Raw genomic sequence first — 21911 nt, 5'->3', positions numbered from 1 at the left:
GTTACTTTATAGTATCATACTTTTAGAGGTTATGTACTATCAAACCCGTTCGGCTAACGACCCTCCACCATACAAGGGAGCGGTGGGTGAGAGTGGACACTCATTCAACGGTCATGTTATGGGCCGTTATCCTTATACCCCCTTAGAATGTGGCTTCGTGAATGAGACATACTAATGATTTGACTGACTTGTCTTATACGTATAATATATTAAACTTTTAATTTGTAACGTCCCAAAAATTAAGACCAAAAATTTTTGTTTTTAAATTAATAAAGTTGTAATCCAAACATCATCATAAAATCAAGATAGAACCAAGTATGTCAAATACATCATGAAACATCAAAGTCGTCATAAAATATGGAACGAGGTGGTGTGTGCACTGCAATCATCTCGGGCTCTTCCCTTTTGAACCAGAAGTACGTGAAACATAAACTGAAAACCATAAGCACAAAGCTTAGTGAGTTCCCCAAAATACCACATATCATACATAATAAACACATAATGGGCCCCACCCGTCAACGGGCCGCCCGACATCGAGTCCCGCTCAGTATACATATCTGTCAATCATTAGGCCCCTCCCAGTATACATATGAACATATAAACATATAATTATACAACACATGCGATGATCACAAAGATAATAGCATACAGGATAGTGATCGGGCCCCGCCCGACTTGCTCGGTAAACATACAAGCACATAACACAAGCAAGAGTCATGCATACCTCTAGCCCCCTAACATAACAAACCATGGGCCGGCATTGGTGCCTTCGACCCGCTAAACACAGTGAGGAAACTTACCTCTAGCTACTGAATCACTCAACTGAATCTCTGACTGCTGGCCCGGAAAATCCCCGCGCTATCAAAATCAATAACATCCAATTATTAATTGGATTCTGACCCATAACTGTGACATCCCCTAATTTCTAGGCCAGAAAAGACCGATTTCGTTTATGCTTTTTAAAATAAAATCAGAGTAATCCTTTTAAAAGGTGTTGCGGAATTTGTTCCCATAAAAACATGATAATTATATTATCAAATCATTTCTGAAGAAATGTATTTTATTCACTTAAACCATTGGGACGTCATCGTCAATACAGAAACATAAGCATAAACAGAACTTACACTCACTTACACTAGTGATCTACATTTCTTTTAATCTCTCAGTGTAAAGTAACTTCGTATCGATACCTGTGATACAAACAAACTGAGTGGGTCAGGCTTGGAAGCCTGGTGAGCATATAGGGTTTTCAACCCACAATACATAATTTATTATGCTTAAACATCAAACAATCAACCCCATTTACCCCAACCCCATTATCTTATTTATTTCTTAAGGGTTTAACCTAGGAATCAACTATCACTCCTTCCTAAGGATTCATCCTAAGGAATAGGCACAAGGTCACACCATCACCAGGGTTTATACAACAGGCACTAAGTCCATAGCTGCCAAGGTTTATTCAACATGTGCTAAGCCCATAGCTCTCATTTATCGACAGTATTATTTACAGGTATCCCCCCCCCCTGCAATACATGTCAATGGGTTTTTAGAGTACATCAAATGAACATATAGTTCATTACACCTACAGGTTGCGGGCATGCTAGTGTTCCACAGTCCATCTAGAATAGTCCATGGTTATCATCCATACTCTGCTGAATGACGGAGGCCAACATTTTGGGTAAGTGATTCTCTCAAATTTCACCACTCACCCTCAACTCATGATCAATATTACTGATAATCTCCTTTATCCAACTCACCTTTCATTACACCCACTATTTCATCTACCCATGTTTTACCCAACATTTTTCGTAGATAAAAATACATATACAGTTTAAATTATTTAAAAACCTGTATAAATCATTCCTTCAACACCCATCTCAAATAAACAAACAATATATATTCACACAGCACGTATTTTATGTAAAATACTTCATATATATGTGTAAGGTGAAAGTAACTACACACTCACCTGATTTAATGAAAATCGGGCAGCAATTCGTTTCCTAAAACAATCGTTTCTAATAAAACCGGGAGTTTTATTGAGAAACCGGGCTCTGCGAGGGTCGGGCTTCGAAACCGAAAAGATAAATTTTTCGGGCTTCTCGGGCACTTCGTGGCGTATTCCGAGGGTTATAATTGATACCGGGGCTTCGGGGAATGTTAAGATGAAGAAAATATGGAAAAAGGGGCTAAATATGGCAAAATCTCAAAAGTAACCGGGAGGGTTCGCATACCCTTCTATTTATAGGGTGGAGCTTCTGATCGGACGGCTGAGAAGCCTCCAGGTGGCGAAGATCCGAAGGCTCGCAGGGAGGGCTCGCACATGGGTTGCGCGTGCGAAGTGGCTGCTGGCAGCTTCTTACTGGACCGAGGTCTAGGGTCCGAAGTAGAGCATCCGTGGCTTCATGCGAGGGCTCGGTCACGTGCAAGAGAGTATGTGTCGCACCGCTATTGGACCGCTTCGGATAAGGTCAGGAGCTCGGATGACTCAGCAGCTCGGACACGTGGCTCGCCTAACTCACCCTTTTCGGACACGTGGCACGTTCTAAGCGAGGGTGACGTGCCAAAAACGTGACTATGCGAATTTTCTCGATTTTTGTGCAAAAACTTCTAAAATCCATAACTTTCGCATACGAGCTCCGTTTTTGACGTTCTTCATATGAACGCGTAGGTAAAATTACGCTCTACAACTTCCATTTAGACTTCGTCGGCTAATTTTGACTTTAATTTTTATATTATTAATTTTAACAGACCGGGACAGGAAATCCGTTAAAAATTCATAACTTCTTCATCCGACGTCCGTTTTCGTCAGACTTTTTACCGTTGTGCTACTATTTACGAGACCTTCGATTCTCGTTTAGGTCGTGTTGGATAAAAATCACTCGATCTAAAATTCAAGTTTTTAGCTGTCTACTGCTAAGCTGAAACTTCGAAAAATCATAACTTCCTCATACGAAGTCAGATTTGGGTGTTCTTTTTATCGAACTTCTCGGTTTAACGAATACTACGAGTTTCGTTTAGATTACTAAGGCTAAAAAGTAGTTTATCAAAAACTCACTTTTTACGACATTCGGCACCGTGTCGGTTTGTCGCGAAACTTCGACAGGTCATAACTTCTTCGTTATAACTCGGATTTCGGCATTCTTTATATATCCAGAAACCTTGACACATATACTACAACTTGGTTAAGATTAATCCTTCTAAATAATCTTCCATCAAAAAGTCATTTTTGATGCTTATCGTCGCTAAATTGACTAGCCCGGATCTACGGGCGTTACAATAACCAAAAGTCTAAGTTGTTTGGCCCATAACTAGGGTAAAAGACCATTTTACCCTTTATCTAACTTGGCCCAAAGCCAAGGCCCAACTCAGCTATTCAAAAGGCCCAAATCCTAAAGCCCAATTTATGGCCCACTCTTCTAAATTGGGCCCAATACCCATCATGGTCCTAAAATACAAGGAAGCCTAACATGCTAGCCCTAAGCCCAAAACATAGGTCTAATGGCCCAACTAGGCCTAAAATTTCAAATCCACACTATGGCCCAATACCAAAAATGGCCAAGCCCAAAACGCCCCCTGTTGAGTATGCGGGGCGTACTCAGATCGTACGCCCAACGTACTCCCCTATCCACATGTATTCTTCATTAAGCACTTAAATAGTTAAGCCCTTTCTCCAAACTATCAGATCTAGTCCCTAAAGGTGACTTATCACGTAAAGTTGGCAACTTTACATACATACATAGTTTAATGAGACTCAAAACCTCAAAAAGTGTTTAACAAAGGTCTTAATACATGCATGGATCAAAATACTCCATAAAATTGACATTTTTATGAACTTGGGGACTGAATGGAGCTAAGATCTAGCATCCATTACTTATGGAGTAGATCAAAAGCTCAACTTTCACACAAAAGACTCAAAAGTGCACAAAATACCCCATAAACTAGATCTAACATATATGATCATCAAGGTGTGAGCTTTTTACCTCAAAAAGATTGCAAATGAGAAGCTAACCCTGGATCTACAAGCTCAATCCACTCCTTCAAGTGTTCCTCTTCTTCTTCTCCTTCACAAACCACCAACAAACACTCTTTCAAGCTCAAAACTCACCAAATCACTCTAGGGTTTTGATTCCAGGGGAAAGAGAGGTGGAGGCTGGTCTAAAATGTCGAAGATATGAGTTTAAGTCGTTTAAATAGGGCACAAACCCTAAAAATTAGGGTTTGTCCCAGCCTTGCGTACGCCGTGCGTACTCCATGTACGCCCTGCGTACGTGGATTGAATCCGCGATCAACATTAGGCTAGTACGTTAAGCGTACTCATAGAGTACGCCCCGCGTACTAGCAAGGGACCAAATTGATAATAAATTGAATTAAGGGTTGAAAGAGAAACTTACCAAAACTTGAATGTTACATAATCATATATAATATAAGGTGTATTTTAAATCTGTTCAAAATACGAGGTTTAATATTAATTATCTAGATTATCATATAATTAATTAATCAATTTAAACATATTATGAATTTATCTTTTAATTACATTACTATTAAATTAATTATTAAATTCATAAGAGATAATTCAATTTAATTTATCTAATTAAAAATTATCAATTAAGGATATCTCATAATATTTAGGGTTTTATGGATTATCACACAATTCATTCAAAATTCGGAATCTAACAAAATTAATATAGGATAATTACCAAAAATAACACCATAAATCTGATTAGGAGGATAATTACCGAAAATATGGAAAATTGTTTGCCACGTCGTGGCAGAAGCACTGCCACGTCGTGTAAACAGGTTTTTGTGAAAAACATGTTTTGTTCAGTTCATCTCAAGTGCAATCAATGTTTCACAAACCTAAGATCTGATACCACTGTTAGGTTTTATAAAAAACAAAATTATACAATGCGGAAAACAATTAACAATTAATAGAGTACATGCATCCTATAGAAGATCTATGTCACACTTTGATAGCAACATACAATGAACAACTAAACCTAGCATAACCCTAGTGTAATTCGAAATTACCAAGAATAGAGTTACATACCTTTTGATTTGTTGTAGTAAACAAATCACTTCAATCTCCTTGTAGTGTAGGTCTTGGAAATCTTAGCACCAAAAGGATGATGCCTCTAATGGCTCACACCCAAACCCTAGAACTAAAAGACAAGAGGAGAGAGGGGAGAGGATATTTTCGGAAAGAGTATTCTCTAGGGAATCTTATGAACAAAAATCATAGGCCTTGGGGTCTTATTTATAGTTTATGTAACTTAGGGATAAAACAATATTTGAATGATTAAATAATAGATTTAATTTCAGTTTAAATCATTTCTTTATTTAGTACCATGAAGCGTCTGGAAACCCTAGAACCCCTCTCTAATTTCGTTCACCCCTATATAGGTTCTAGAATTTTCGTTCCTTTCTCAATTATGAACAATTACAATTCAACCATTGAACCTTTAATTAATTCCAATTAATCTCGAGTTAATTCCAGATTAATTCTGATTAATAATTAGTTAATTCTAATTGATTTCATAATAATTTATTAATCATAATAAATTAACAAATCAATTTTCTATTTCTAATTAATATATTAATCACATAATATATTAAAAAGTTATTTCCTCATAAGTTCCAATTAGTTTATCAATCATATAATAATGTAATAAATTATCCTCTCTCTACAAATGTCATTCTAACCAAGTTCTAGTTATGAGGGCAACCCAAAAAGGACTTTGTTTCTAATTACAAAAATATATCAATTTAGTTACTGGCTTAGACACCTTATTCCAACAGTTATGCATTATGATACATGCATACATGATATCTCGTAGAGTATATAACTCATAAGGTCGTGCTGCATGTCAACTATGCTACATTTTGATTTCAGAACTCCAAAAACACGTTCCACGTCCTTATGTGCTCCTTATTGTTGTCTCTTGAAAATTTGTCTTTTGGGTCTACTAGGTGTCGAAACGTCTTCACAAATGTGGAATATGGTGGATATATTCATTTTCATTCACTGTAAAAGGAGCATTTGGTGCCTTTCCTGACAAAAAGATCATCGAATATTGGCGACTGATCAAGAATGTTGACGTCATTGTTGGAACCTGCAACCCCGAAATAAGCATGTCAAATCCATAAATCTTGGGAAGCAACAACCTCTAATACCAACGAAGGCGCTCCATGGTGACCGCTTGCATATTGGCCTTTTTACGCCACAAGACAATTTCTCCAGTTCTAGTGTATGCAATCAATGCTTCCAAGCATACCCGGAAAACCATGTCTATCTTTATGCGCCACATATAGTTGTTGCATATCATTCAACGAAGGCCACGTAAGTATTTGTCATCGAAGTATTTGTCAATGGAATCGGGCGACTCCCCCATAGCCATCAGCTTAATTGTCGCAACACATTTCTGCAACCTTGTGAATCCTCGATTACCTCTAACATCATATCTCATTTGGAAAAATTTATACCTAAACATATATTTAACAGGTAAAAATTGTATTTATTTTTTCTAGAAGCGACATTTATAAATTACAAAACTTGAAAGAAACAATACATTTCTTCCAAGGCGTTGACTATCCGTTCAAACACATTTTTTCGCAAATGAAACATTCTTTTGAAATCGCTTGGCTGGTAGACATAATTATCCGCAAAATAATTGTTAACAAGACGTCTATGCCCTTCTTCGCGATCTCTATTTAACGTCGCATGTCGTGTGAGTAGTGGAGCTGGATCGGGTTGTAGTAGCACGTTCATAGAATATCGGTACATCATAGTCACAAAGATATTGTTGTTGTCGTTATCATCGTTGAACGGGTGGAACGGATCAAACGGATCCATTTTTTTTAAATTGTTGAAAATTTTATGAAATAGAGAGAAATAAAATAGAATGACGCTTAAAAATTAGATGTAGTCTATGTATTTATAGGTAAAAAAATTTGAATATAACCATTTAAAAACGGTCAAATGGGAAACCAATTGACTAAATGTAGTTACCCTTTGTCACCGTGACTACGGCCAACAATATAACGCCTAAAACCGCCGATGCAGAGCGGTGTTGCAGCCACAATAACAGCGTTATTAGGTGCCAAGTGACAATAACGGCTTACGCCGTTGCCTACATCCGACGTTGTGATATAATTCATATTAGAAAAGATTCCCCGGCGTTGCCGGGATCGGAAGGTATTGCTTTATAAAGTAAAGTAGCATGTTGGTTGCTTTTTGTCCGTTAATGTGAGGGTAATTTGGTCTTTTCAGGTAGTAAGGACTGAATTTGTTACCATGGGTAAACCATATGGACCATTTATGTAATTTTGGCGGTGACGGTGGTGGTGATGGCAGATGGGTTTATGGTATTGGGTGAGTATTTTCTAATAAATAAAACATTAATTTAAAACCAAAAAGAGAATGTTAAATTTGATAAACCACATGGACCAATCGTGTAATTTTGTCTAACAATAACAATAATAATAATAATGAGGGACCATTTCTGCCAAAAGACTAAATACTAATAATATGTAATAAAAGGCGGGGGTTATGAAAAATTCAAACCAAAGTGAAAGGGTTGTTTGTGAACAAAAGCATAAAGATAAAGGGTAAAATTCAAACCAAAGTGAAAGAGTTATTTGTGAACAAAAGCATAAAGATGAAGGGTCAATGTTGTAAGTTGGATGACCAAAATTGACAAAAAAAAAGAAATTCACTTTACTGTTAAAATCTTTCATAACTTTAATATATATACTAGCTGGGGTGCCCAGCTCCGCGGGGGTCGGTTTTGATCAGAGTTTTATTTTTGTCTTTTTGGGTGTGTATTATGGCTGTTTTTGCTTTTGCTGGGGACTATATGAAAGCCATAAAAAGTTGAATATAGAAACATAGTAATGCAAAAAAAGGAATCATTTTCTTGTGTCCATTGGTAGCAAATCCTCTTTTATCAAATATCAAAAACAAACAAAAAGAAAGTCAAAATAAAAACCCAAATAAAAAAATGTGCTCTAAAATGATTCCAAATACAGTTAAAACTTGCAGCAATTGCCACAAGCTCTTCTAGAAGCTGTTCTAAATGTCGCAGAGGCTATTTACAACACCAAATCAACAAACATTATTAAATCAACAAAGCAAAACTATATTTTAGTGTCATGAAATTCACCCATTGTGTTGGACCATCAACCGGAGCATTAAGTGGATCATTATGCACCTGATTTTACAAATATGCCCTTTGATTTTACAAATATGCCCTTAGAAACCCGTAAACTACAGATCCCAAATGCTATTTAAAAACTATATATTCTTATTTCATACCTCCATAAAAAGCCCATCCACTCCCACAACGACAGTTGTCCTTGCAACACAAGGTATCAGTTCCTGGAGACCTCCACTACCAACACCACCACCTTCCAGCTTTTTCCCAGCAGGTTGGTGCAATGCATGTGTCACATCTGCTACAGAAGTTGAATAAACTTGCAATAATGGCAAAACTGTAAATACCAATAATGGCAAAACTGTAAATACCAATCAACTTACCTTCACAATATTGTCAGCATACTTCATCACCATGGACACAGCAATCCCACTGCAAATAAATAAACATTTTTATTTTTATTTCAATTAAATCTTATTAAAAAAAAAACACATCTTTCAGATCTTGGTATAAATAACATACCTTAGGGCATGGTTGATAATCATGAGAACTGTAATCAGTGAATATCCATGGAAAAATCCCCTGCACAAAAGACAAAAATTGTAGTTAACAATGTATTGATAAAAATATGAGAAGGGCATTTACATCTTTTACACAGAGTATAAGAAACATACTTGTTGACAACAGCATCAAAATCTTGGATAATGATTGCAACAACATTGAAAGCCATCCCAAAAACATATAACCAGAAATTCTGCACATTTATGTTCCTCGAAGGACGTTTCTTTATTATAGCCTGCAAATTGATAGGAGTTAAACGCATGTGAAATGACCATTTTGCCCCCATTAAGTAACTATTGGACCTTATACTAAAAATCAACAAACTACACTGTTTACCTGTGTAAACTCCAACAAAACCACTTAAAAGTGCCATGATCTGGAAATGAAATAATCGAGTACATATCAGAATACTAATTATTTTAATAAACAATTTTTTTTGTAATATGACATAATAAGTTGAAAAATACAAGGACTCACAATGGCCATTATCCAACCTATGAAAGGAGTCTGAAGCACATGCTCAGAACTGTTAATGAAAAGTGAAACATAATCATAAAGAATTAAATAACCAACGATACTATTATAAAAAGAATTGAATGAAGATGAACTGTTTGTTTATGGAAATTCACATCCAATTCAGAAACAATATAAGAAAAAAATAAACTTGTAAACTGGATATAATTAAACTTACGAAGGATTAAGTTGAGCTGTTGTGCACCCTGCACAAAGTAAAATGAAAGCAACCCATTGGATCTCACTTAACCTATGAAAAGTCAAAGTCAATTGAATTCAAGTATTTATAGTATCAAATTTTATCTTTTATTAATGTTATTGTTATATACTTATACTTACAACAGGACAATTAGCTTCTCGAAGCCACTCAAAGCTGCGTGGATCAACGATTAAATCATCTACAAAAGATTGTCAAATTGCCAGGTAACAAAATTTAAAAAGAAAAAGAAAAAAAATAAGTAGGCTGAGACTTACTGTAACCAAACATGGTTCCTCTCTCACAAACCATAACGTTTTGATTTCCAGTCAATCTGACTTTTTCTGCTGAGTTGGCCATCACCTGAAAAGTCAACGGATCAGAAACTTATCATTGACCAATGGTCAATGAAGGTGAAACGACCATTTTATCCTTCACTTTAGAATTGCACAACATCAAATCATGTTCTTAGAATTGTTACCTGCCATGTTCTTTCCCAATCAAGGGGCATAGGCCATGCCCCAAACCAAGCTCCAATTACTGCACCATGTGCAGGTAAACAGATCATATAATCAATAATTCTAATTAGCCTGCAAATTAAAAAAAAATGGAAATTGAACAACTTATATTATTATTAATCAATAATCACTTACTTTGTATGGATAAATGTTTGTTGCCAATCAACCCATGAAGAACCATACACACAACCCGCAGGAACAAACTGCAAATAAAAATATATATGCAACTATGAATTATGAACATTTTCATAATGTTTTTAAAATTAGGACATAATTTTTTTATTGATTCACACTCACTATAATCAGTTTTTACAATTTTTATTGGCTCTGTATGACCCACTTCTGCAAGCATAAAAACCAAAAACAACTTCAAAGCCTGTAAAATTTGATGTAAAAGTGTAACCATATTAGTATATTAAGTTGTTAGATTGAGAGAAGATAATATAAAGCGAATTAGCTCCCACTGTATAACTGAGATAGAGATTGAGACCAAAGATGAGAACCTACCATAGAATTGAGCAAGGAATATCACTGGAGTACCTTTCGGAATCATGAACATGAATAGCAGTTCCATGCATTGAAGTTAGAAGCAACCAAAAGAAGCAAGATTGTTCATTGGTTATGATCTAGTAATATATATTCAAGAAGATGGGTTAGTTTGTTTGTTGATTTTTGAAGTAAAGTATAATATTTGATACCTTGTTGCCCAATCCTTGGGGAGCATCAACAGCAATCGCCTTCCTGGCTTGTATAGGGCTGGGGATGATGAAGCAAGCGACTTATCCTTAAATTTCATCTCTGCGTACAAATCAATTGAAACACAATTTCAGTCAGAAATCCGTATTGTAATTTGTATACAGAAGAAATTAAGCATATGATCAATCAAAGTACCGGTCGATGGAGGTCCAGGCTTCGAGATTTCCAATAGTAGTAGACGTGATTTGATTGAAGCAGCGCCCCTGCCATACCCCTGCCAGAGAACTCTTCCGTTCGTTACTCCAAATAACACCACCACCACCACTGCCGCCTGCTGATTGTTTAAGGTTGGAGAAGCGATGAAGAAGCAGAAGAGAAGCGGTGGAAATAGAACGCTTTCGGGTTGTATTTGTCGATTGTACTGAAACTATGTCGTAAAACTCAAGCATCGAAGTTAGAGCCATCCGCTAACGACGGCGAAGAAGTGTCTCCGGCAGACCATTTGACGAACGGAGACCTCCGGCACCGGAAGACAAGTACTGATTTTGTGATTAAGAAGTCGACTGATCGACTCGTCGATGTCCGCATACCACCGATCGTCAGTTTGCAAGGGTATCTGGGAAAACCTACTTGATCGATTGCAAGTATGAAGACCTGAAGCTTCGATTAGAAGACCGACCAGTACGGACATCGAAAACCCTAATCTCGTCGTCTACCACCACCTTAACAGCCGTAACGGCCTCCACCACTAATGGTACAACGACAGACGCCAAAAGAAAGAGGTAATCGGAGATGCAAGCGTAAAATATAAAGGATCAGGAAGTGGTTGGCGGTGGAGGAACGAAAGGGTAGAAGAAGAGAGGAGAGTCGATTTGGGAGGTGGTGGAAAGATCGTGAAGCAAACAGAACGAAAACAGATAAACATCAAATACTGAGAGGCGGGCACGATGACCAACACGTGGACAGAGAATAGAATATTTTCCATAAAACACCCTTATACCAAAATTCTATAATCAAGGGACCATTTCTGCCAAAAACTCGCAAGTTCACTATTCATGTTGAAGACAAGTTTAATATATATATAATAATATATAATAATTATAGTATTTTACTAAATCATACGGATAGGATTTATATATTAAAGAAAAAAACAGCTTTTCACTTGAGACAACCGAACCGCACTTCAAGGCAAAAAGGATAGGAATTTTATTTCTACGTCCACGTGACGTTACCTCATATACATTTATTGAAAAAACTATATTACGGCCCCTTAAAATTGTCATTTTAACATAAATGGCCCGCCTATCTTTCTAAACTTTTAAATTAGTCTACTATATTTAGGGACCACTTACGCGGTGAGGTTGTTTGTTTTTGAGTTATTGTCATAATAACCCAATAAGATTTTGTGTTTTGTTTTAAAAGTTCCTTAAACTTATTTTTGTTCCTTGTAAAGGTATAAACTTAAAAATGACCTGTTATTAAAGGGAAGATAACCTTTTATTCCCGGTTAACATATAAATTCAGCCAAAACTTAGATGACGTGGCATATATTATGGCACATGGACCTTAACCTTTGTTTGAGTACTATTTTATAAACAATTCCACGTGTATTAGATCATTTCTATTTCTTTTTCATCCTTCATGCCGCCTCCTCCTCTTCTTCTTCACGCCACCCTTTTCCCTCACGTCACTCTTCTCCTCCGTTGCACCGCAATCTCGGCGATCTTTACATCATCTTTACCACCATCACAAACTAACAGATTCTTTTTTATATGTTTGTGAATTGTGTGTATGTGAATTTTAGAGCAATGTGTGTAGAAAATAGAGGGAAGGTGTGAAGCACTCGATGTCTTTACCTTTTCAATTACGAAATCATCTAAGTTGAGGACCAAACTCTAAGAAATACGAATTGATGGAACCCAATTCAGAAGAATCGATGTATGATTTTGAAACTCCACGTGTAAATGATCGTCTAGATGATGAAACTTTGGAGAAATATGTTAAAGAATTCAGGTGTGAAGTCGAATCCAATGGAAGTTTCCAAAACCATCATGAATTCGATCCAGTGAATGCCTTTTTTTATTGAAGAATGTATGGAAACTTGTATTATATGCCCTTTTCGTATATCATTATCGATTTCATACACCATCGATTTTCCTGGATTAAATAGTTGAGGAATCTGATTCTAGGGTTTTCTCGGTGTTCTTCATCTTGATCTCATACTCTAGATTTTGCTCAAATTAATGATTAACAATATATATTGAATCTTGATTGTGGGTTAAATATGTTAATCGATTAGTGTGGGTGATTTAATATATCACAGGAAGTTTGATAATGGAAACAATTTTCTGGAAATCGGTTGTTGATGTTCTTTCACTAGGGTGTTCTTGACCATTTTGCAACAGGGTTTCGATCGTATTTCTGGGTTTCGATGATAGCTTTGAATACTTGAGTTTTAATGGTTGATATTTCCAGCATCATGTAACTTGATCTGGTTTGAAAGAATAAAGGTGAGCAATGGTTTCGTTTGATGCTTTATTGCTTTCGTGATGTAGATGGAGCGATGTGAGCACTGAGCTTTTGATTCAATTTGAAGATGGGATGAATTGGTTGAAACTTCATCGCACAATGACAATGACGAACTTGGTTTAACAGTTCTTGTGCATCTTGAAAATGATAAGGAAGGGGATAAAGGAGATGAAAAAGAAAATGAAGAATTGGAAAGAGGTCAACAATCAAAGGAAAACCAGTCCACGTGGCTATGAAAACCTTTGACTATCAAAAGTCTATATACACATAGGCAAGGTACCTGGTAAACCTGCTAACTTTAAACAAAATGGTATTTTAGAAAGGTAATTTCGAGTTTAATGGTCTAACAGGTCCAAAAAATAGTTAGATGGTCATTTAAAACCAATAGTAAAACTTTCATGTGCCTCCATGACAATAACCCTTTGTTTTTCGGAAAAAAAAATTCAGACCATTTTTTTTGTACGGCGCGCGCAGTAGACGTGCAACATTTGTCTTTTCGTAGCAGTTTGTTTTTTTGAAAGACTTAAGACTATAAAACCTTTTGCGTCTTCTGTGCGACATAGCACTTGACTTGCTTCTTCAAACCTCTCTGACTTCTATTTTTTCCATGTGATTTTTTTTTTTAGAAATTTGGTATAACTTGATTTTTTTTAAACTTTGATTTACGGATTTGATACAATTTCTTATTATAGTATCCATAATTTTTTATAACTTGATTTTTCTAAAAAAACTTTGATTTTTTTATTTTTTTTACCGTTTCTTTTAATAATATTTTCAGTTTCGGTTGCATCTTTTTTAACATGTTTGATTCTTTTACGAATTTTATAGACATTGTATTTTTATTATTTTTTTATTTTCTTATTTTTATGTTCTTTAAATTAGTTTTTTCTAGAAAAAAACAGATAGCTTCTTATATATATATATATATATATATATATATATATATATATATATATATATATATATATATATATATATATATATATATATAGGAATTTTATATTTGTGTTTTTTTAGTATTCTTTCAATGTTTTAAGACTAGAATTATTAAAATTTCGGTGTTGAGAACTATTTTCATTTTATAAAATCACTTTTTTTTGGGAAAAACAAATATAACTTACTCCAACTAAGCTACTCCTAATACCACATATGTCCCGAACGAGACTTTAACCCTCGACCTTAAAGAGGGAAGACAACACTGGTACCGTTGGGCTAGAAACCATTTGGTTGTAAAATCAATTTATTTAAACTTCAGTTTATTGTAGCGCTGTAGATGTTAAAAAACAAACATACTTCTTCTTATATGATGCATCTGTTTGGTCCACATCTTCTAATGCAGAGGGTTGTAGAGGTGGTATGGAGACTTCATGAATTTTCGTTTCGAAAAAGCAAACAACACCTTAGTCTATTGATATTTAGGGATGTACCTACGTGCCACGGTGTGAGTAATTGAACCGGTTACGTCAATTCAAACCAATCCATTTTAATTCGTTACTTTAGCTTCCAACCCAAAATAGAATAGATCAAAGCATATTAACAAAACTAATCATATGAATATTATCATAATGTATTTAACAAAAAACAATCAAAAGAACTTTACTTTTGTAAACTTGTCTGGAACACCTGTTATGGACAAGAGCAAATTGTTATAGAGATGTCGTAAAGTGGTCATAAAGTTGACATCTCGAACTTACTTACCAGCAAGTTCATTCAAGACATGTTTCACTATTATTTTGATGTCTGCACTCTACATGTCTTGGTTAAGAATTAGATATCTATACCTCTACGAATATAGATTTGAGCTCAAAATAAGCTTTTCCAACATGATGCACGAATTGAGCTTAATGTTTATATGCACAAATTAAGCTTAATACTTATGTTATCAAATTTGATGCCTATGTTATTGAATTTGATGTTTTGTTATCGTACATTAAACACCATACTCGTTTTATGAAAAATATATATCAACATAAATAGATAAGAAATTATTTTTTCATACACATATAACCAACTATATTTCAATGTGAAACATAAACTCTAAACCTTAAACATAATAAAATACAATACAATCTGGAATATTTCATAAACCTAAAACCTAAATTATAACTAAACACAATATTCGGTGTAAAACTACTTGGTCTAGATGTACTTTGTTACTTGCATCCAAAATACTAGCTATCCTAGCCTTTTGCTAGAGATTCTTGGGTTGCTTACTATGCACATTTTGGTAAGCATATACGCACCCTAAACCAAGTATAAAATCTAGAGTATTATTATACATGTTTACTTTCGGCCCCCAAACCTAAACCAAGTATAAATCTAGAGTATTATTATACATGGTTACTTTCGGCCCCGAAACGACTAACTTAGGTTTTCTTCCTAGGAATATGTGGGGCCTTTATAACATACGATGAATAAAAAAACAAGCGTTGACATGCCACTATTTTGATTCTTTTTGGTTAATCGACGACCTTTTAGATACACTCTTTGAATATCTTATGCATGTTTCAACACAAAAAACATATATAAATATATGTGCTAATAGGAGTATGGTAATAAGGAAATATGTCTTTCAAACCGTCACACTAAAATAAGTCTGGAATACGATGAACTCTTTCTGAACTGTCTTCCGGAATGCTTTGGTTTGGTACTATACAACTAATAAGAGACTTATTCTTTAAAACCGGAACATATATTCCCGTACGGAATCCGACGGTCCATTTAATTTCAAAATACTACGAGACTCTTCCAAAACAATCTTCGGAGAAAATTATTGATAGGGGATGATGTAAATGAAAAAAAATCCACTTCGAATAGCGTCTCGAATACGAAATGGTCTGTTCCAGATCGTATACACACTGTTTTTTTTTCTAGCCTCACCTTTTTTCTCAATCCGAAACAACATTAAAATTGTCATAAACGTCATGTTCCAAACGAACCGGTCATTTTGCAAAACTAATAAATGATTGGTCATTTTTGTTACATACCTCTGTCTAAAATGGTTGGTCTTGTTAATATCCTTGTGACCAAATCAAGTTATTGGTGTTAAAATGATTTTAGATAAATGAATCAAGTATTGTTTGCTTCAATTTAAAAGATGTTATTGTTTGATTACAGGAATTTAATACCACGAAATATAACATGTTTGATTTTAACCCAACCCAAATTATATATACTCTTATTGGTGGCAAATCCCGAATTTAAATTCATGTGTTTTCAATTTAACTAAAGTGATAAAATACACAGATTAAAAATGGTTTGTTATCATATCGGGTTCTCAATAATACAATTAAGATACATATATTTGCAAAACCTAAGACCAACTCCAAGGCTAACACTATAAATCACACTATTTTTATGCAAAAAACCCACAAAAACAATTTTCAAATCCAACCACACACTAATAATTAACACTAAAAACATATGTTAATATTATAATTATAAAAGTAAAGCTTTCTTATTATTAAATTAGGGTTAAAAATAAATATATGTAATATATATGTTTAGTGGTGATGAATAGTTCCACACAAGTTTGTTGATTTGCTGTAGCACCACACAAAATTGCCGGCAAGTTTACATGTCCATTAGAACAAACTAAAACACAATTTTGCAGGTCCATTGGAGTTGCTCTAATGATATATGACATAGACAATTATTTCTAAATTGATCATAATTTTTTTTAAGCAAAGTCAAAAATTTCATATGTTATAAAATTTAACTTAAGTGATATAATAAATGCATCAAAAATGGGTTGTTACCGTGTCAGGTAGTCGATAATACAATTCAAGGTACGTATAGTTGCAATACCTAAATGATATATGACATCAGACAATCCTTCCTAAGTTGATCATAAATTTAATTACGTGAAATCACAAAACATTCTTTATCAACTTCATTGCTGAAAAATACATGCTCTATAGTGGATGTTCAAACAATAAATTCAGAATTATTTTTTATATCATAGTATCATCGGATATATAATATGACCTTGTTTGTATTAATCATCTATTCCATTATGTACCCAAGCCCATAGAAATGTATCCATATAAAAATTATCATATCATATATAGTTTTTTTTTCAAAGAAAAGTGCGTCTATTGATATATGTTCTTGTCAAGTAGACCGGTTTTTTTCCAAAGGAAAGTGCGTCTATTGATACATAGAAAGTGGGAGCGGATTCAAACCTTTTATATACCCGCCCAAGCCGACCATGTCGAACCCGCAGGAACACCGAAGGAACACGGACACCGGCTACCTCATCCGGCCACAACACATACACACCGTGCACTCTAATAATCCAACATCAATCTATAATATAAATAATAGTTTCATCAATAAGATTATATCATATTTTAAATATTGATATTTTATTTATACAAATCATTTTTATTTTTCTTAATTTATAGTTAATTTTGTTTATATAAACGCATATTAATTGATGGCACAACAGTGACATAAAATTAATGTTATTTTAATAAGATTACATTGTGTAAAAAGAGAACCCACATAAAACTACACCATCTATGTAAAATCTGGAAGGGGGCCTCTTTGGCAATTTGAAATGTTCAAGGGCTTTTCCATCGATTCTCTAAAACTTTAGGGGGTTAATTTGTACAATAACTATATATAACCACTCCTCCTCCACGAAAAAAATAATATTTTCCCACCAAATTGAGCAGAGACGTGAAACAATGGACAAGTCGTCGCCGGAAAATTTGATCGTCGTCAAAAAAGACTCCAACGGGATAGCTTATGTAACAATCAACCGCCCAAAGTCGTTGAACTCTTTGACGAAGCCAATGATGACTGATATGGCGCGTGCGTTCAAGTCTCTTAACGCCGACGAATCCGTGGGCGTCATTATACTGTCCGGGTCGGGTCGGTCTTTCTGTTCAGGCGTGGACCTGACGGCAGCGGAGGATGTTTTCAAAGGAGACGTGAAGGATGTAGAAACCGATCCGGTTGCTCAGATGGAGCTGTGCCGTAAGCCAATCATCGGAGCGATTGCGGGGTTCGCTATTACGGCGGGGTTCGAGATCTCCCTTGCTTGTGATATATTAATTGCTTCTAAAGATGCTAAATTCATCGATACACATGCCAGGTTTGTTGATTTTTTATAAAGCTGGTAGTATAGCTTCAATTTGCTCTGATGAGTGATTACCATATTATGCTAAAACCCTAAAATTTTCTGTTACTTGAATCTAACTTCAAATCTAAATCTGCAGAAGTTTAACAATTCGAACTCGAATTAATTCATTGTTCATGATTTGAGTCTAATGAGAGATTGAAATGGTATTGCAATTTGCAGGTTTGGGATATTTCCTTCATGGGGCCTGTCGCAAAAGCTTTCACGGATAATAGGAGCCAACAATGCTCGAGAAGTATCTCTAACTGCGACGCCATTAACGGCAGAGAAAGCAGAGAAGTTGGGATTGGTGAATCACGTGGTTGAAGGTAGCGAGTTGTTGAAGAAAGCCCGTGAAGTTGCAGAGGCGATCATGAAAAATAATCGAGATCTGGTTTTGAGATACAAAGCCGTTATCAACGATGGTGTCAAGATCGATCTTCATCATGCTCTTTTACTAGAGAAGGTATATATATGCTCAATTTTGGAGTTGAATTGTAGATCGTAAATGAAAGGATTGTTGCTTAGCGTTTGTGCTTCTGATTGTTGTAGGAGAGAGCTCATGAGTATTATAATGGAATGACGAAGGATCAGTTCAAGAAAATGCAGGAATTCATAGCAAGTAGAAGCTCTAAAAAACCTGCTTCAAAGTTGTAAAAGTTGTAGCTGATGAAGCCATTAATGTAAAATCAAGGTAATTCCTTTTTTCATTGCAGCAGTTAGCAGATCTAGAATGTTACTACTATTACAATAACCTGTTTCTTATTAACAATAAATTTAAAAATTGTAATAAATTGATTTTGATTATAATTATTTGAGTATTTAAAAGTCAATTACGCATGATTTTTTATTTAATGTTAAATGTACCCATGTCTTAGTTAATGAGTATAAAACTACTCATTTTGTCATTTTTCAATTTCTATAGATGTTTTACAATTTAAAAATAAAAGCCTTATGGAGTTTTAAAAATCTATGTGAATAAAAGTATAAATGTAAAGAAAATGAATTATGTTAGAGGGGTTAAAGAAAAATATGAAATCCTACCTAATAAATGAAAATAATTTTGACACATGTCATTCTCTCATGCATTATGCCACATATCATTTTGTTATAATTTTAAGATATTTATTTTCCACTTGTCATTTACTTTATTTTTCATTTTTAAATATATCATTAATTTAGTTTCTATAAATTAAACATACCATAATAACTATATTAATTTCAAATTTTAAATTTCAAATTTCAAACTTCAATTTCAATTTTAAATAAATTTATATTTAAAACCTTCATATTTAACATTTTGTTATAATTAGCACATTTAATACACGGGTTTGACAACTGAACACATAATTTTAATTTAACTTTTTCATGTTTTTTTTTTCATAACTTTTACTTATTTTAAATTTCAAATTCAAATAAATTTGCCGTTTAATCATTTGTATTTAACATTTTGTTATAATCAATTTATACGAGTATTACAACTAGTTTTAAATATAATAGTGTATACATCTGTTAAGTATTGACTTTGTAAATAACAATATGATGAAGTTAAATAAAAGCTAAATATATTTTTAAATGTGAAAATGACAATTTAAGCTAATGTCATTGTACGATTTTCAAAAAAAAAAGCCAAGAATTAACAAAATTACCCAAATAGCTACAATTTTTACAGATTATCACTAGTTAAAATCAAGTTGGCTTGCTCTTTAAAAAAAAAATCAAGTTGGCTTGCAGTTTATTTTAATTTAGATTTTCGCAAGTCATCACATGCAAAAATCTTGGTGGCCTCCGATTTTTATTTTTTTTTTATTTTTTTTTTATATTTTGTGACTTTTGCAAATCACCACCTTCGATTATATAGATAACCTATAATTATTGTTATTATTTTTTGAATTTTTTATGTTAGAATACATCTTATACCTTTATTTTAACAATAATACGTAGACGAAATACGACATCTAGATACCCATATGAAAAAAAAAATGCGATCTTTGGAAAATTTTCAGAAACACCTAACTATTCTACTTTGGAGCTTACAAAATACGACTTTCTGATATTTAAATACCAAATGTGATATATACATGGATAACCCTTGTTACAAAGAAGACACATAAAACAAATTAAGTAAAATAAAGCTCGTATGTGAAAGTTATGAATGTTTAAAGTTAGATATTTTTTTTTTCACCACGTCCATACTTTGAAACTAAAAATGTATTACTTTCCGACATTCAAATTTGAAGTGTAATATATTAATGGATAACACTCGTTACAAAGAACATAATGATAAAAAAAACCCCAAACACAGGAGTTCATATGAAAGAGGTATAAATGTTCAACGTTAGACAAAAAATTGAAATCTTCAATTTACAAGAAGAATATTGTTTTTTTAACATCTGCTGTGTGCTACATATAATAAGTTGATTTTTTTTATTTAAAAGATTGTTTCAATAATTGTAGTTTTACAATATTGAAACTAAATTCATACAATGACATGATAATGTTTTTTTAATCATTCATTCTACATTTTGCATTATCTAGTCAACAATTTGATCTCGTAATATTCTCAGTCCACTAAACTTCCATAATGTTGAACTTCGTCCTCATCATCATAATAATAATCATCATCATCTTGTACATGATTATTCTGAAGTGACACACTGCTTTATCGTATTCTTAAAAAACTCGCCACTCACACCATCTTTTCGTATAAATATGAAGTGCAAAACATGGAATTATAATGTTTATTATGTTATTGGTTCTTTTCGTATAAATATGAAGTGCAAAACATGGAATTATAATGTTTATTATGTTATTGGTTGGTTGTCAAACCAACAAATGAAAGAGATAAAAATAACAAAATAACAAGTCACTGCTACAGTATACTAAGAGATAGTATAGAGTAAACATGGTCAAACTACTGAGATACGAGCCTTATTATTTGATCATATTTTCACACGACACACTATCGGTTGTTAAAATTTTTAACGGGGGGTTTTGTTAACATCAATTGAAAATTTATAAATAAACAAAATAAACACTAATATTCAGAAATTAAAAGACATTTCTCTTTCCAAATTCTATTCAAGTACTATGTTGTTAGATGTAATGTAACATCAATTCATGTTTAATCTAGATTGGTAATTAAATATTAATATGCTCGAATATCTTAAAATTGCCAAAAGTATTTTACTCAAATTATGATCTTTAAGTAAAACTTCATCTAGTTGATCTAATCCAAACAAGTTCTTGAATCAAATCACCAAGAGACTTTAAGCTTAATGCAATTATTACCAATAATGTTCAATATTCTTCATATGTTCAGGAATGTAAAAACATCTAAACTTTGATTACATTTATTTTGATTCATTTGAAACCAATTAATTGTTTGTTAAATTTCAAATCATAAAATATGTACGAATTTTGACAATTTGGATAACAAAAATGATATGAACCTTAACTTCATTGATCAAGTCAAAAGAATATAAATCAAACATGTAATGAAAACCAAATCAAAGATAACTGTATAAAAACATGAAATTAAGTTCACAACATGATATAAAGAACACGTATTTCAAAATCTAGAACCAGAAATGAAAGGAAAGTTAGCCATACATGACTAA

At 33.7% G+C, this 21911-nt stretch overlaps 2 protein-coding genes across 9 annotated transcripts; one reads left to right on the top strand and one right to left on the bottom strand.

Annotated features, from left to right (window-relative positions):
- Positions 1-7993: 7993 nt before the first annotated feature.
- LOC145147523 (uncharacterized) lies at positions 7994-11556 on the bottom strand. Of its 8 annotated transcripts, none has more exons than XM_079075080.1 (15): positions 10833-11554; positions 10640-10739; positions 10482-10567; positions 10077-10144; positions 9905-9963; positions 9702-9786; positions 9567-9600; positions 9406-9477; positions 9192-9240; positions 9051-9090; positions 8828-8949; positions 8676-8735; positions 8537-8585; positions 8315-8451; positions 7994-8210 (listed from the first exon to the last, which is right to left on the bottom strand). In XM_079075080.1, exons 3-11 carry the CDS (start codon positions 10517-10519, stop codon positions 8843-8845), a joined length of 552 nt encoding a protein of 183 aa, XP_078931206.1. In that variant the 5' UTR covers positions 10520-10567; positions 10640-10739; positions 10833-11554; the 3' UTR covers positions 7994-8210; positions 8315-8451; positions 8537-8585; positions 8676-8735; positions 8828-8842. The 8 variants fall into 8 exon arrangements, with proteins under 8 accessions (XP_078931206.1, XP_078931208.1, XP_078931210.1 ...); XM_079075082.1 differs by adding an exon at positions 10239-10317 and having other exon boundaries at positions 7994-8451; positions 10449-10567; positions 10833-11552; XM_079075084.1 differs by adding an exon at positions 10239-10283 and having other exon boundaries at positions 7994-8451; positions 10449-10567; positions 10833-11552.
- Positions 11557-17830: 6274 nt separating this feature from the next.
- On the top strand, positions 17831-19124 carry ECHIA (enoyl-CoA hydratase/isomerase A). Its single transcript, XM_079075077.1, has 3 exons — positions 17831-18267; positions 18475-18757; positions 18844-19124. Exons 1-3 carry the CDS (start codon positions 17858-17860, stop codon positions 18946-18948), a joined length of 798 nt encoding a protein of 265 aa, XP_078931203.1. The 5' UTR covers positions 17831-17857; the 3' UTR covers positions 18949-19124.
- The last annotated feature ends 2787 nt before the right edge of the window (positions 19125-21911 follow it).

Source organism: Lactuca virosa, chromosome 1 (genome assembly GCF_052849685.1).
Source record: "Lactuca virosa cultivar CGN04683 chromosome 1, Lactuca_virosa_CGN04683_v6, whole genome shotgun sequence".
In the NCBI taxonomy this organism is placed as follows: Eukaryota; Viridiplantae; Streptophyta; class Magnoliopsida; order Asterales; family Asteraceae; genus Lactuca; species Lactuca virosa.
Note: the sequence above shows the minus strand (reverse complement) of the source record. Positions and strands in the feature narration are given on the sequence as shown.

What these genes read in the sequence shown, in the direction of transcription:
- LOC145147523 (XM_079075081.1), bottom strand. Translation starts at nt 10,519, where the DNA reads ATGCATGGAACTGCTATTCATGTTCATGATTCCGAAAG. An exon ending in CATGTTCATGATTCCGAAAG is followed by an intron (nt 10,145 to 10,481) that starts GTACTCCAGTGA and finishes TTTTATTTGCAG; the next exon opens with TTTGTTCCTGCGGGTTGTGT. An exon ending in ACAGCTCAACTTAATCCTTC is followed by an intron (nt 9,241 to 9,405) that starts GTAAGTTTAATT and finishes TTTCATTAACAG; the next exon opens with TTCTGAGCATGTGCTTCAGA.
- ECHIA (XM_079075077.1), top strand. Translation starts at nt 17,858, where the DNA reads ATGGACAAGTCGTCGCCGGAAAATTTGATCGTCGTCAAAAAAGACTCC. An exon ending in TTCATCGATACACATGCCAG is followed by an intron (nt 18,268 to 18,474) that starts GTTTGTTGATTT and finishes TGCAATTTGCAG; the next exon opens with GTTTGGGATATTTCCTTCAT. An exon ending in ATGCTCTTTTACTAGAGAAG is followed by an intron (nt 18,758 to 18,843) that starts GTATATATATGC and finishes TGATTGTTGTAG; the next exon opens with GAGAGAGCTCATGAGTATTA.